Source organism: Diceros bicornis, chromosome 2 (genome assembly GCF_020826845.1).
Source record: "Diceros bicornis minor isolate mBicDic1 chromosome 2, mDicBic1.mat.cur, whole genome shotgun sequence".
Lineage (NCBI taxonomy): Eukaryota > Metazoa > Chordata > Mammalia > Perissodactyla > Rhinocerotidae > Diceros > Diceros bicornis.
The window spans coordinates 5,954,751-5,971,700 of record NC_080741.1 but is presented as its reverse complement, the minus strand read 5'-3'; the positions used below and the strand labels follow the sequence as shown (position 1 = coordinate 5,971,700).

The 16,950-nt window shown below is 44.7% G+C and overlaps 1 protein-coding gene across 1 annotated transcript in view; it reads left to right on the top strand.

The window, feature by feature from the left end:
* The first annotated feature begins 10,173 nt into the window (after positions 1–10,173).
* The window catches only part of GYG1 (glycogenin 1), a 34,544-nt gene continuing 27,767 nt past the window's right edge, over positions 10,174–16,950 (top strand). The window contains exons 1-4 of the mRNA XM_058551240.1: positions 10,174–10,245; positions 12,591–12,726; positions 14,784–14,958; positions 15,249–15,411. Coding sequence (XP_058407223.1) covers positions 10,239–10,245; positions 12,591–12,726; positions 14,784–14,958; positions 15,249–15,411 — 481 coding nt within the window. The 5' untranslated portion in view covers positions 10,174–10,238. The remainder of the gene's footprint in view (positions 10,246–12,590; positions 12,727–14,783; positions 14,959–15,248; positions 15,412–16,950) is intronic.

Below are 16,950 nucleotides of genomic sequence, written 5' to 3'. Positions count from 1 at the left end.
TGGAAATCAAACATTTATCTGGTTATCACACACACAAAAAGAACCCAAAAATAAAGAACTTGAAAGTTCATCAGAAGCAAAAGTGAAAGCAACCAGAAGCATATATTTAAGAGCCGTGTAATACAGAACAGAAATGAGGAAGTGTTTTAAAGCTCAATGGCCGTATTGACCTGTGCAGAATGATAAGAAGTCACTTGTTCTCATGTTATTTAAAGAAGATGCTTAAAATACATATTTGGAAAAAACCTTAAATATCCCTTAAAAAGTTTAAGTACCAGGACTGAGTATATTTCTATTTCTACAAAAACCCCTCTTTAATTTATAAAGGACCACAACAGCGATAGGTATTCAAGGTTCCGAGGATTACATGTTCCTATAACGGCTCTATGCACAAAAGAGCCATGCCTCATCAACGCATTTTCCAAAGACATGTTGCTTTATTAAGAAGTTTGTTTTCAAAAATCTTCAGTTATCATTTCAAGGAAAACTATATGTATTCGTGTCTGACAAAAATTTCTCTGGACAAAGACTCTACTTACTGGCTCATAAAAGGCATGTCCACACATCAAAGGTAAACAGTGTCTCCACCTCCCAGTTTCGTCATTTTTGTGCACCACGTGGAGCTAATAACATCTCCTGCACGGGCCTGTGAGGAAGATGAAATGAGATCATATATGGAGCACCTATGCCTTACTGTGCCCAATAAAATTAGCTCTTAAAATGAATCTCTTCTCCTTCAACCAGAATTTATTTTTCTCTCCAATTATAGGTGAAATATCCTGTCCTCTGAAAAAGGAATTTCAGACAGGTGGTGATATTTCAGGAGTTTAGCACATTCCAGGAACTCACTCAGCCTTTGTTCAGATGGCCCTCCCTGGAACCAGGATGAGTGGGAGGATCTATTCTAGGAGCTGCTTGGACTCACCAGGAGTGAATCGACATATGTCTTTTGACACCAGCTTTTTCAGGACCTTCTGGAGGAACTTTCTGGAGTCTTTGCTCTTTTTCACCCCCACTGCCACTCCATCTCTGCCTGCCCATGGGCTAGAAGGCTCCTTCTAACATTCATCTATGTTCTGCCTTCTGCCCCTTTTTCTCTCCTTAGAGATCCTTCTTCTACAATCCAGTGCCTCATTCATTTCTGCATTTCCTCTATATCAAGAGGTAAAGCAGATGGTGGGGGTTGCTGACATACTGATGGCCTACATTGGCAATGAACGTCTCTGAGGTCCTAAACTCTGGAGAATGCTCTGCTGCCCACTCAAATTCCAGTGAGGCAGCACAGTTTAAGAAGACCTAGACACATCACTCTCTTGTAAAATGACCTTGAGCGATGACCTAACTTCTCTGAGTCTCAGTTATATCATCTGTAATATAGGGACAATAATTTGCATGAACTAAAGAAAGTCACTTTCATCTGGTGGAAAAGGAAAAAAAAAAAAAACACTTTTTTTTCCAATCATTGTGCTCAATAGACACCCCTCACCTTCGCCCTCACCTGGAGTTTCAAGGCTGGGATGGAGCTCACAGATGTGGTGAGCCTGAGGGACTGGCTGTGGTTCGGTAATGCAAGAGGGCTCAGAGTTGTGGGGGTAACTGTTACAGCCTTTAGTTGTTTTTTTTTAAGTTGGAAGTTGAATTTAAAAAAAAAAAAAAAAGAATAAAATTGTTGCTAGAGTCCCAGTGGCCTTGTGAAAATATGTATCCAGCTGGCTTACCTGACAGGCTGTTTTCAGGAGCAAATGGTACAATTCACAGGCGAGTACTTTCTATACTGTACACGGTAGCCTCCCTTATCTGTGGTTTTGCTTTCCCCAGTTTCAGTAACCCATGGTCAACCATGGTCCTAGAGTAGTAAATGGAAAATTCCAGAAATAAACAATTCATAAGTTTTAAATTGTCAGCCATTCTGAGTAATGTGATGAAATCTCCCACCATTTCACTTCGTCCTGCCCAGGAAATGAATCACCCCTTTGTCCAAGAGATCCACGCTGTACATGCTACCCATCCATTAGTCACTTAGTAGCCATCTCAGTTATGACTGTTGCAGTATCACAGTGCTTGTGTCCAAGTAACCATCGACATCATCTGTTCCTGACATCCAACCATAGACATCACCATGGCTCGAGGATCCATCTTCTGATGTATGGTCAGAAGGTCAATAGTAGCCTACCCTACGTCACAATGCCTACATCATTCACCTCACTTCACCTCATCACGTCAGCGCTGTATCACCTCACATCACCACAAGAAGAAGGGTGAGTACAGGACAATAAGATATTTTGAGAGAGAGAGAACACATTCATATAACTTTTATTACACCATATTGTTATAATTGTTCTGGTTTATTGTTAGTTATTGTTGTTAATCTATTACTGTGCCTAATTTATAAATTAAACTTTACCATAGCTATCATATGTATAGGAAAAAACAGTATATTTAGGGTTCCACACTATCCAAGGTTTCAGGCATTCGCTGGGGGTCTTGGAAGGTATCCCCTGAGGATAAGGGGGGACCACTGTATTGTGACGTAGAGGTTTGGTGACAATGATGTTCTCTGCTCTTCAGGCAAAACCTCTGTAGTAGATCACTGAGACTCTGATTGTGATGAACTCTAGGGTCATCTTTTCTAATCCTTCTCAGATGAGGCCCTGAGTGTACACATACTGGACAAGCAGGAGCAGAGAGCACTGGCATGCCAAAGGAAAGCAATTCTCTAGTAAACACATGGGCACCTATTCCCCTTCTCTCTCAGTGTGTTACGAACAGAAATCAGATCATCTTAGGACATGAATGATTTTGTACAAGAACAATAACTTCCATTCTTCACAATCTCATCCAAATTTGGCAACAAACTTTGAAAGTTCACTGCCATTCTTATAAAGTTAAATACAGTCATGCACCACATAACGACATTTTGGTCAATTCTGGACCACATATACAACAGTGGTCCCATATGAGTAGTACCATATAGCCTAGATACGTAGTACGCTATACCATCTAGGTTTGTGCAAGTATACTCTATGATGTTTGCACAATGACAAAATCGCCTAATGATGCATTTCTTAGAACATATCTCTGTTGTTAAGCAACATCTGACTGTATACCATACAAACCAAGCAATCTCATTCCTTGTACTCAAATATTCATGAAAGTTTTAATCATTAAACCCCAAAGTAGAAGCAACCCAAATGTCCATCTGCTGGTGAATAGATAAATACATTCTGATAAAAGCATGCAAAAGAATTCTACTCGACAATAAAAAAAGGAATGAACCATTGATACGCAACAACATGAATAAATCTCAAAAGCATTATGCTAAAAGAAGCCAGACACAAAAGACTACTATGTGATTGCATTTATGTGAAATTCTCGAAAACACAAATCTATACAGACAGAAATCAGAGTCGTGTTTGCCAGGAGCCAGCACAGGGGCATGAGACTGACCACAAGGGCACAAGAGGGAAGTTTTGAGGATGATTGTGGTGATGGTTATAGACTATATATATTTGTCAAAGCTCATAGAATTGTATACTTTAAAAAAGTGAGTTTTATTGTATATAAATTATGCCACAATAAAGCTGATTTTTTGAAAAATGTAAATGCCAAAGAGATTCTCTTAGTTTTCAGTCTTATAACTAGCTAATTTAAATGACTTATCCCACCAACTAAAATGGTAAGGTTTGAAAGGTGAAATACATTTGAAGTGTGCAGAGTTAGAGACCCTGGACAACTTTATCCTTCCTTTTTGGCCACTATCCTGCTGTTGTTATTTTACTGGTAGAATAAATAATAAAAGTAAGATTGAAAGATTGAGCAATTTCTTTGTCTTTTTAAGATTTTAAACTAATTACAGAAGGCTATTCCCATGTCTGGATCAGTAAGCCTGCCTCTCTAATTTATGGAATCTTCATTTTACTGAAAAATCACTACAAAACCTCCAGAGTCACCCAGATTGAGCTGAAATTGCATCTTCCATGCTGTACTCCCACTAGAAACCTCTGATGATTTAATCATTTACTAATTAATTCCACATTCCTTCCCCATTTCTAAAGGATCTCAAGGAACCTCATAAATAAGTTAGGCAAGGGTAATAATGGGAAAAAAGGTTAAAGCACAAATAAATGCAGAGTGGAGACTCTAAACAACTACTACAAGTAGCTGCAAGCTTTGCTCTAAGCTTCTAAGTGGAACAAAAAAGAGGCAAATGTGTTGACATAAGACTCAAAATGTCTATAAGATAAAGAAAAAACTAACTATTAAAGAGATGCAACATTCTTTCTGATACCAAGACCAGTGTGAAAATTTCCCCATGGATCCTCTGAAAGAGGAAACTGTGTGACATATCTTCAACAGCACATAGGAAAAGCCACAACAGTGAGTTTTCTATGACATCCTTAGAGATACAGAAAAAGCCAAGAACATAATGCCACTCCAGGAAGGGGAACATGGCGGCTGGGGGAAAAGGTGGCAGAGGAGAGTTACTTTTCATGGTACACATATCCTTTTGCAGCTCTGAGTAGTGCACAGCCTATACACATTACCCAACAGTGGTTAGTGTACAGACTGGGGAGGCAGGGCACCTGGTTCAAAACACAGCACTACAAATTACTAGCTGTATAATGTTGGGCAAGCTGTGTGCCTCACCTCCAAAGTGGGGATTAGAGACTATCTATCTCACTAGATTATTGGGAAGGTTAAGTGATTTAATATGTATAAGAAGCTTGGGGTGAGCCCGGTGGTGCAGCGGTTAAGTGCGCGCACTCAGCTTCAGCAGCCTAAGGGTTAGGATCCAGGTGCACACTGACGCACCGCTTGTCCAGCCATGCTGTGGCGGTGTCCCATGTAAAGTAGAGGAAGATGGGCATGGATGTTAGCCCAGGGCCAATCTTCCTCGGCAAAAAGAAGAGGATTGGCATCGGATGTTAGCTCAGGGCTGATCTTCCGCACAAAAAAAAAAAAAAAGCTTAGCATCAGGTAAGTGTTAGCTATTACTAATGTAATGTCAGTGCAGTTTTGTAAAGGTTGTCCAGTGATGGGGCAAAACAATGTTTTGTATAAAGTATAAAGTTCAATGATAATCACATTTTAGTCAAGAATGTAAATTTAGAGTATCTAGCAGATATGAAAATCAGCTGCCAGGCCTGTGGGGTTTACGCAGCTAACAGATAAAATTTATTTGAGCTTTGTTATGTGATTTAAAAGGCAATGTACTACTAAGATTATTGAAAGAAATTACAGATCTGAATAAATGAAAAGATATCCCATGTTCATGGAACAGAAGGCTTAAGGTTTATATTGTTTTTTGGTGAGGAAGATTGGCCCTGAGCTAACATCTGTTGTCAATCTTCCTCTTCTTGCTTGTGGAAGATTGTCATTGAGCTAAACATCTGTGCCTATCTTCCTCTATTTTGTATGTGGGTCACTGCCACAGCATGGCCTGCCGAGTGGCGTGTCAGGCCATGCCTGGGATCTGAACCTGCGAACCCCCAGCTGCTGAAGTGGAGCACGTGAACTTAACCACAACGCCACCAGGCCAGCCCCCAGAAGGCCTAAGTTTTAAGTTGTTAATTCTCTCCAAATTGATCTACAAATTCACTGCAATACCTATCAAAATCCCACCTTCTTTTATTGCAGAAATTAATAAACTGATCCTAAACTTCATACGGAAATGCAAGGCACTCCGAATAGTCAAAACAATCTTGAAAAAAAGAACAAAAAAGGAGGACTCACTTTTCCCAATTCCAAACTTACTACCAAGCCACAGAAATCAAGACAGTATGGAACCAGCGTTAGGATAGACATATAGATCAATGGAATAGAATTGAGTCCAGAAATAGAATTGTCACATTTATAGTCAACTGATCTTCAATGAAGGTGTCAAGACAATTCAATGGGGAATCGATGGTCTTTTCAACAAATGGTACTGGCATAACTCAGTATTCACACGCAAAAGAAAGAAGCTGGAGGGGGCCGGCCCGGTGGCGCAAGCGGTTAAGTGCGCGCGCTCCGCTGCGGCGGCCCGGGGTTCGCTGGTTCGGATCCCGGGCGCGCACCGACGCACTGCTTGGCAAGCCATGCTGTGGCGGCGTCCCATATAAAGTGGAGGAAGATGGGCACAGATGTTAGCCCAGGGCCGTCTTCCTCAGCAAAAAAAGAGGACGATTGGCGGATGTTAGCACAGGGCTGATCTCCTCACAAAAAAAAAAAAAAAAAAAAAAAGAAAGAAGCTGGACCTCTACTTCACACCACACACAAAAATTAACTCAAAATGGATTACAGACATACATTTAAGAGCTAAAACTATAAAACCCTTAGAAAAAAACAAGGGTGTAAATTTTTATGACCTTGGTTAGGCAATGGTTTCTTAGATATGACACCAAAAGCACAGGCAAAAAAGAAAAATAAATAAATTGTACTATGCAAAAATTTTAAATCTTTGTGCTGCAAAAAATACTATGAAGAAAGTGAAAAGTCAACTCAGAATGGGAGGATATATTTACAAATCATATATATATGCATATAAATACCTGATAAGGGACTGGTATGCAGAACACATAAAGAACTCTTACAAATCAATAATAAAAAACCAACTCAACTAAAAAATGGGGAAAGGGTTTGAATAGACGTTTCTCCAAAGAAGATATTCAATGGCCAATAAGCACACAAAAAAACACTCAACATCACTAGTGATAGGGAAAGACAAATAAAAACTACAATGAGACCACTCCAAACCCATTAGGATGGTTATAATAAAAAAGACAACAACAAGTATTGGCTAAGAAGTGAAGAAATTGGAACCCTCATACTAGTGGGAACGCAAAATGATGCAGACACTTTGGAAACAGTCTGGCAGTTCTTGAAATGTTAAACATATAGACTTACCACATGATCAAGCAATTCTACTCCTGGCATATATCCAGGAGAAAGAAAATATATATCCAGGCAAAAACTTGGACACAATTGTTCATAGCAGCATTATTCATAATAGCTAAAAAGTGGAAACTACCAAAATGTCCATCAATATGTTTATCCATGAAATGGATGATTAAAATGTGGATATCCATATAATGAAATATTATTTGGCAATGAAAAGCAATAAAACACTGATACATGCCACAGCATGGGAGAACCATGAAAACATCACACTAAGTGAAAGAAGCCAGTCACAAAAGACCACATATAGGCGAAGCTCCGTAGACAAATCTATAGAGACAGAAAGTTGGATTAGCAGTTGCTGAGGGGGAGAGAGAGAGGGAGAGAATGGGGAGCGACTGCTAATGGGTATGGGTTTCTTGGGGGGGATGAAAATGTTCTAAACAGATTACGGTGATATTGGCACAACTCTGAATATACTAAAAACCATTTAATTGTATACTCTAAGTGGCTGAATTTCATGGTATGTGAATTATATCTCAATAAAGAATTAAAAAAAAAAAAAAAAAGGCAATGCAACTAGTCACCAGGCCCTTGCAACTTGTGGAGTCTGGGACTCAAACTCTCAAGTGAAAAATGAGCTACTTTGGGCCTCCAAGGATAATATTTCTTAAAACTAAGCTTTGGACTAGAAATGGACAGGATTGCCACCATTGGCAACCATTCCAGGCACAGATTTTGTGCGTCATCAATTGAGGGCAAAATTTTAAGTGGTAGTTAAACAGTCAGTTCCTGTGTCTGGCCAGATGCGGTGCATCTATCTCATGGACTGTCCGTGGGAACTGTCTGTGTCCTAGACCAGCAGGTTGCCCTCTGCTCTGGAATGTACTTCCAGGTCAGTGCTCCCACCATCAATCAGTGTGTGTGCTCAAGGGAACGCAAACTGATTTCAGCATTGTCTTAAACAAAACATAATTAGGAAGGTAAATATCCTGCCAAAAAATTACATAATGCATTCCAAAGCCAACTGAAAATGAATTTGGGACCAACCATGCTGAATATCCCCATTTAGCATAGCTTTAAATGGTTAATAGTTATGCATACTCATGTAGAATATAGCTTTTCTTTTTTAACTTAAAACTTTTAGGATCCAGAAATTCTGATAGTTCAAATTTCATGGAGAAAAAATGAACAAATCAAAGTCTTAAAACGTTTGTCTCACTACAACAGGTGTGTCTCTCCACTACATGCAAAGCCTTACAGGCCAGAATGTTTGAACATGTCACTGTCCAAAGTTGGTCCACAGCCTGGGCATCATCTGAGAGATCTACCCCAAACCGCAGAGTCAGAATCGGCGTTTAACAAGCTCCCAGTCACCGTGTGTGCACATTAGAGTTGAAGAGGCCCTTGCTCTCATCCCCAGCTGAAGTCCACATAGAGCAGCAGCCTCAGGAAAACTGGGCCGCGTGTCACTACCGGGAATCTCAACCAAAACAACATCCGGAGCAAACTGCAGCAACCTCAAAACATCCCTACGTGATTCAAAGTGGTCAAAGCTGTCAACTTGCTGATTCTGTGAAGGTGCATGAAACACGAGAAGGAAGGCTCTGCTGACCACTTTGACTTAAACACCCTGGAGGGGGAGCAGAGAGGAGCTTGCTCCCAAGAGAAGCTTCCCAGTTGTTGCAGGTGTCCCCAGCTCTCCCTCCTGGCTTTGCCCTATGGCCCCAGCACCACAGCCATGTGGAAGCCCGGCCTGGACACTTAAGGGTCACTGGTGGCAGGAGGGCTCCTGGGTGAAAGATGGTGACCCCCACAGTTCCCGGTCCACCTACTAGCATGGAAAGGAGCAATTCAGACCTGCAAGCACCACTCTCCATTTTCCTTCTCCCCAGGTGGATGTCATTCAAGTAAAGCCTTTATTTTCCTTAAGGAGCTCCAACTCTTCTAAGCCTACATGGTTTGAATAAGTGGAAACCCATCCATTGCACTTTTGCCCCCACATTTCCACTTCCTGCAAAGGAAGTTTATAACGCCAAGTAACCCAGAGGTCTTCCCACGTGAATCAATGGTCAACAGGCCACGGTGGGGTAAGGATTCAAGAGTGTCTCCTGGAGGCTGATTTTTTTAAACACTGATTCTTGCGTTCTACCTTTAAGATCCTGATTCAGGAGGTCTGGGCTTAGGACCAAAAATTTGCATTTTAACAAGTGCCCCAAGTGGTTCTGAGGTAGGCGGTGCAGGCCTACACTGGAGGAAACAGTGATATAATTGATTTGAGAATACCACCTTTGCAAATAAATCACTTATTCTCAAGCATCTGTTTTCATTTTATGAAGTGATGTTGTCAACTTCCTGTTTGGCTTCTATTCAGCAATTACTAAGTAACTATTGTCTGTAAAGAATCTTCCTACCTGCTGCTTTCCGGCATTTGGGCTAGGGTGAAGGGATGGGGAGAGAAGGGTGTGATGATATGAGACAGCTATTTCTCAACTTCCTAGAAAAACGACAAATTCACCTTTTCATCACTTGTGAAACAGATTAACCTAAACAGCTACATTACCCAACCAAGTTACCATAATTTACTAAACTTTTTAGCACAGCAGCCTATCAGAGATGTCACAGCCTTGCCAGTGGGAAGGTCAATTCTGTACACCAAACTGCCTTCTCCACTTACAGGACATGACCACAGACAAGTAATTTAACCTTCCCGAGCCTCAGTTTCCTCATCTGTAAAATGAGGATGTAACATCTACTTCATTGAGTTGGTGTCAGGATTAAATGAAACACTTAGATAACCGATTGATGCAGAGGGCTCCAAGAATCTAGAAAATATACTTAAGATTCACTCTATTGTTCCCTCAAGCCACAAAACCACTGCGAGAACACTAAGAAATGCTTCCAGAGGCTGATGTGGAATTCCAGGTGAAAAAAAGTGGAATTCAACTTTTGTGTTTGATTCAAGCAGCTCAGAGGCATTCTATAACTCGAGTGACCTGCGGTTTCTGTTTCTTAAGCTTCCCTAGTCCCTGGCTTCTTGTGGAGTTTGTCCCCCCGACGCCACACTCCGCCCCCGAGCCCCTCCAGATCCCGGCTCCGGGGCCGCGGAGGCGCGCGCGCCGGGGCAGGTGCCGGGCGGGGCCGGGCCAGGGGCGCGGCCGGGAGCCGGTCCCGCAGCCGCAGGCCCGGGCGGGGAGGATGCGGCGGCGCCGGGCGCGCGCCCACGTGACGGCCGCTATAAGAGCGCTCGGGCCGCCCGCCCGCCTCCCGCCGCGCCTCCTCGCCGCCGCGCTGCGTCCCGGCGCCCGGCTTCTCCGGCCCCGACCTGCGGCTGCGGCTGCGGCCGCCGCCCCGGCAGCACCATGGCAGGTACGCGCCCGGCGCCCCGGGCCTCGGCTGCCGCCCGCGCCGCCTGCCCCGCTCCCGCGGCCGGGAGTGCCCGCAGGACGCGCACCGCCGCCGAGTTGCGGGCTGGCCGCCGGGCGTGTCGCCTCCTGCGTCAGCGGCCCCCGCGCCCGCACGGCCGCCTGGCCCCGCGCCGCGGGCCGAGCCGGGCCCGCCGGAGCCCCGGCCGTGCTTCCGTCTCCGCGCCCTTCCTCCTGCTCCCGGCAAGGGCGGGCGGGCCCGGGGGCGCAGGCCGGGGCGGGGGGCGCGGCGGGACCGCGGGCGGGAGCCGGGGAGGGGCGGCCGGCCCGCTCCCCGCGCCCGCCCCGGCGCTGGCCGCCACGCCGAGCCTATTTTTAGGCCTCTGGGGCCGGGCTGCCAGAAGCCGAGCCGGGCGAGCGCCCCGGGAGCGGGCCCCGCGCCGTGGGGGGGCGCCGGCCTCGGCCCACTTGTTGCGGGGCGTCCGGGCCGCCTGGCGAACCTGCCCCCGCCCGGGCGGGAGGCTCCGAGGTGCCTGGTGCTTCCCGTGTGGTTGAGGCTAATGCGGGGTTATTGCGGCAACTGAGCTGGCGAGAGGTGGCAGATGTGACGCGGAGTTCAGCCGGCCCTGAAGGTGGAACTCCCGCCCAGCTGTCCTTGGTCTTTCCTGTTCATGTGTGATGTTTGCTGGGTCTGGTGTTCCTAAGCTTTTGTCCTGTCCCCTACTTTATCTTGGAAATCATCCATATCCTTGCTTCCTGAAATCCTTGAATTCTGCTTACCTTATTAAACTTGTCTCCATGATCCCCTGAACTCTGGACCGCTTTTGAGTTAAAGCATCATTCGTATGCCCCAGATTAATACTCCTGGGGCAGGCTGACTGAAATGTTGCCATCTTATGACGGATTGAAGGAACGAGCACAGGCAGAGGATGATGGGCATGTCAGGTGACAGGTGTCACTGTGCTGGGCTTCCCTAGAGTATGTGTGACTGGCTGGGAAGCCGGTGGCCCTCCTGGGTGGGGAATGTCAGTCTTTCTACAACTTAACTGGGGACCAGCCCCGGAAGAGAGGCCCACACTGTGTGAAGATGGCCCTCAGGTCAGAGGCTGGGGGCTGTGCTGGCTCTCTTGACAGGCTGCAATTTCCTCTCACTTCTCAACGGAGTTTCCTCTGCCTGGTCCCGCCTCCACGTTTGAAAATGGGCAAAGGGAGTTAGGAAACAAGACAGAAAGAGAGTGACTTTGTGACAGAATGTCCTGGCCCCCTGCATGGGCAGCGGGGCCCACATGACCCCTGCCAGAGCCTGATCCTAAGTATCCTGTACATTTGGATGCCCACCAACTTGCTAACGTTAAAATCCCCTCGGAGACGGAGTGTGCCCCCCGGAATCATGCCAGTGAAGGACTGGAGAAATCCCGGAGGCTGGGTTGGGGGGCTTGTTCAGGAAGAATAATCCATGTGTTTGCCTTTGGTCCTGGCAACTAAGTGATTATTGGAGATTGATTTTTGAGTGTGTGTGTGTGTGTGTGTGTGTGTGTGTGTGAGAGAGAGAGAGAAACAGAGAGTGTTGGGGGCCTCAGGGAGCAGGGTATTGCTTGCTTCTCCAGGAGGCAGGTTTGTTAGAGCTTGTGAGCTGGTCCCTAAATCCGTTTAACAGCCCTCAGCCCCTATTGAGATAGAAGCATGAAGGAGGGAAGGCCTCTCTGAGGAGAGGATGTATGGGCAGAGACTCAAGTCACTCTTGAGGGTGGTAGGGTGATAGTGGTGGTGGGGTTTGCTCTAGGTGGAGGGAAACAGTATAAAGGGCTGGAGACTTGGCAGAAGCATCAGCACGGAAATGAATACGGCCTCTGCTTCCAGACGCTCTCAGTTGAGGTTGTGAGTTGGCTTTGTGCTGGGTTGGAAATACTATGTTATCTTGTAGGAGAAACAGAAGAGGCACTTCTTGATCTCTTCGTTACCACCTGTTAACTCCCTGAGGTTTACTCTCTGGCTGTTAAGCTCCTGTTTGGTCTGAGAATTTAGCATATTCAGACTCTAAATTGGATTTAAGTTTTATAGTTCACTGAGAATTTAGCATATTCAGACTCTAAATTGAATTTAAGTTTTATAGTTCAATCAGCCTCTTGAAGATCACCAGAGATATTCCTGCTAAAGAATGGTCTTGAACCAGTCTTCAGGTGGCCACTTGGGTTCCCCCATCCCCCTCAAAGAGGCTGCTCCTTTATTAGGAAAGCAGGTTGATCGCAGAGGAGCTGATTTTGCCAAATTACAAATTGAAAAGGGTCCTGGGGTAGATTTTTCTAGGTAGGATATTGTAATGAGTGTGGTTTTTTTCTTTGTATTAAGATCAGGCCTTTGTGACACTGACCACAAACGATGCCTACGCCAAAGGAGCTCTGGTCCTGGGCTCGTCCCTGAAACAGCACAGGACCACCAGGAGGCTGGCCGTGCTCACCACCCCACAGGTCTCGGACTCCATGAGGTGAGGCCCTCCCTGCCCCTCTCTCTGTGGGGCTCTGCCGTCCGTCTGTCCTGCATCTGGCATCAGTGGGCATTGAGGCCGTACCCTTTTCTGGGGGGAGTGCCGGGTGGGAAAGATGGGAGTTCCTGAGTGAAGGATTCCTGCATCTCGGAAACCTCTTCCCAGCTCTTGGGAGGTGGTCCAGCCGAGCTTCCTTCTGGGAGGTGGTGTTCTGGACAACACTCTTCCTGATTCCAACTCTAAATAGAAGGCCTCTCCCTTAGGCCAGTCCTCCCGGGGGGATCTGAGTGAGTGTGTCAGGCCGGCGTTCCCTTCGTGTAGCCACACGTCCCTTGTGCTCCTTTCCCAAATGCAGCAGGGTCTTCTTCATTTCCTGCTTCCAACCAGGGAAACCTCAGGTGACTTTGAAAGAAAGGAGCAGTTTTCTCCTGTCAGGTGACATTTGTAGCCTCAAGATCTTATTTTACAATTTAATAGAGTAGAATGTTTGCCCAAGGGCTTTCTGACCAAGGGGTTGTGCTGGGAGAGCCCCTGGGGGCTCACCTGCTTGTTGACTGGGTTAGTGCACTTCCAATTGTTGGCATTAAATCTTGAAGTTTCTGAATGAACTACCCAGGTTCTAATACTAACTTTAAAAATATCAAGGCACACTAGCAGCTCTGTATTGTGTTTGTTTATTTATTTATTTTTTGCTGAGGAAGATTCGCCCTGAGCTAAGGTCTGTGACAGTCTTCCTCTATTTTGTATGTGGGCCGCTGCCACAGCACATCCGCTAACAAGTGGTGTAGGTCCACATCCAGGAACCAAACCCGGGCCACTGAAGCAGAGTACACCAAACTGAACCACTAGGCCATGGGGCCAGCCCCTTTATTGTGTTAATTTTTGCGTTCTATCTCTCTTAGAAATTGAAAACACCCTTTTTGTGACTCTCTTCAAAAAATGTAAGCACATGCCAAGGATCTCTGAAAAGGAGGCATTATATATACATATATCTCTCACGCTGACAGCCTTGTTCCTAAAGGGTCATTTAGCAAAATGCCAGAAAGACGGTCTCCTAATGTGTGTGTCCCAGTCTGCAGTCTGTTTAGTGAGAGTGTGTGAGAAGACAGAGGTAGTCTTAGATCCCCCTCCCTTTACTGTGGGAAATGGTGCCACTGACCATTTGTTTTCAAAAAGATCAGGTGTATTTTGTGAACTAGAACATATCTTGGTACAGCTTTGGAGACAGATAATGTGATACCAGTCTGTTCTGCAGGTTTGGTGTTGTTATAAACATTCACTGATCATCTGTCTTTGTCGTATGTTTTTCCTTGTGCCGAGTTAGTGTCCTACCTAAGTACACCCCACTTACCCACCTCAAGGTTGTTTTCTGAAATACATGTTAGTTAACTTGGGGCGCAGAGAAGTGTTGAACTTCACAAACCAAAGCGAGTCTCTCATTCTGCCAGGAGTGCTAAGCACAGAATAAATGCTGGGTCATAGTCGATTCTAAAAACTGGCAGCTGAGTAACTGAGTCCTTCCACTTCTTTTGGGACGCCGCACAGCTTCAGGCAGTTCTCGGTCAACTGCTTTAGCAAACATGATTAGTTATAGGCTTCATTGTAGGTATTATGTGCGCTTTACTCAGCATTGTATGTGAAAATATGCAGTAGTCAGCAAGAATCGGTTCTAACAAAATATCATTGTTAAATACCTGGGCTGTTGCAAAGACATCCTCTTACCAAATGTGAGTCACGTTTTTACAAGCTGTTTCCATAGTTTCCTGGTATTCAGGAAAAGTAGAAGTAAAAAGTAGGAAACTTCTGTAATAATGTTCTAAGACAAGTACTTCATCCTCACTATTAGCACTTATTATTTTAGTGAAATTAACTACTCATGCAAATTGATACAGTTTGTCCTGCAGTAAGTTAGAAGATATTTAAGAGATTGTACTGTACCAAAGTAACAGATTCCGCTAGTAATTGATGGATAGGCTAATAAGAGTGTAGTCTAGGTTAGGTGGGTCACTTGTTCTGACAAGATGCTAAGCACTGCTTTCTGGATTTTGTTTTGACAGAAAAGCTTTAGAGACAGTCTTTGATGAAGTCATCATGGTCGACGTCTTGGACAGTGGCGATTCTGCTCATCTAACCTTAATGAAAAGGCCTGAGTTGGGTGTCACGTTAACCAAACTCCACTGCTGGTCACTTACGCAGTATTCAAAATGTGTGTTCATGGATGCAGATACTCTGGTGAGTGGGGCTGTGATGGCTGGAAAGATGTACGTCGTGACTGAGACCAGTTAGACATTTGAAGAATGCTGTCAAAACTTGACAATCAAGTTCAGATAAAACCACTTTCATAAGAAGTGTCGGCTGATGACAGAGAGTAGGCCCAGGCTGCCTTACAGCTGTCGCCTGGATAGTTAAGACCAGCGACAGATTGCACCTTTTGTGTTGGGTAGCTTAGGGAGAACTTAAGAAGGGTATCTGCAGCGGAACGTTTCTGTAACGCTTTCCCTCCCCACCCACCCTTGAATCAGGTCCTAGCAAATATTGATGATCTTTTCGAGAGAGAAGAATTGTCTGCGGCCCCAGACCCAGGCTGGCCTGACTGCTTCAATTCCGGAGTCTTTGTGTATCAGCCTTCAGTTGAAACATACAACCAGCTGTTGCACCTCGCTTCTGAGCAAGGCAGCTTTGACGGTACGTATCTGTTTTCTTTATACCTGATAAGCTGTTAGTAACTTCTAGGGGCTGCTATTCTCAGGGGTATAGTTGCTGTGGTGTCTTGTGCTGGAAGATAGCAGTACGTGAGACGTAGCAAGCATTTTAAGTTGTGTTCTCTTTGGAAATACTGTTGTGTGTTTGTGCACGTGCATCTTTTTCCTGTAGGTACATAGGCAGTTTTACAGACTTGCCTTTGACTGGCCTTCCTGTGTCTAACTTAGAGCAGGATAAGTGAACCCTGCTTATTGAAGAATTCAAAAGACTATTAGACAAATCAGAAATTTTAACAACTATCTTTAAAGCTGAGTAAACGTAAGTGCAAGAACTAGCAGGAGGACCAAAGCATTGTCTTCATGGTAGTGTGAGGAATAAACCTGGTAATTTGGCTCTCATTCTCTCCGGAGGCATTACAAAAGAAGGTGGAAAGATCATGTGAATAATGTTTGTCTCCAAATGCTCATTCTCTATAAGGCTGTGCATCAGATAGAGTGGTATCCACAGGGCCAAAGATTAGAATGTTGGCCAAGTCAACATGCGTTTTCCATAGTGTATGAGTGCACCTGTAGCTCTATGTATATATGGAAAGTTCTGACTATTTGTGATTTAGGGTCTTGCATCCTTTGGAGAATTTTGCTCCAATGAATTAGTAGGTATGCTTCCATTTCAGGCCAGTCTCTGAAATAATAAATAATAAGTCATTTTTTTAACAACAGCAACAAACCCCTCACAACAAGACAAAATGAATAGTTAATATGCAAGAGCAGCTGTTTTTAAAATTAATGTTGATGGATCTTTTGAATAAAGAAAAGACCCAGTTGTATCTAGGAAGAAGGATGTGCTCGAAGAAGCAGCCCTCTCAGCAGTGACTCACTATCAGATACATGACATCTTATGAAAGCCCCGGCCAGTAATGTGAGGCTGGGCCCGGGGCCAGAGCTGTGCAGCAGACCCTCAGCACCAGAGCCTTCTTTCATCCCCCTTCCCTCTCCAAGAGCAGACCTGAGGTTTGCAGTGAGTAGATCTTTTGCAACTCGAAGAAACAGCCTTCCTCACTTGACATAAGCTTCAGCCCTGGGTGCAGATATGAGGATTCATTTCCGTTAACTAGTTATAAAGTTAAACCTCAAAATCTCAAATTTAAACTGCTTAAATTACAAAATTAAATCTAAAAGTTTGTCAGATTGCTGAAGTTAGATTGAAAGTTAAAACATTTTAAGTTATGTGTAAAACTGAAAGTTGTTGCCGTTCACAGAAGTTGGATTCTGTTGTCATTTGACTGAGGATTTGGGATATGCAGCTATTTGAAATGTCATTGAAAAGAATTAGGAAGTTAAGTCTCAATCTGGTTTCACTATTTGGCTAGGTTATATATACTCCACGCCAGTAGCTCTCAACATGGGGTGATTTGAGCCTCCCCTTGGGGACATTTGGCAACATGTGGAGACATTTTTGGTTGTCACAACTCAGGCAGGTAGTGGCGCTGGCGTTTAACGAGTAGAGGCTAAGGGTACTGCT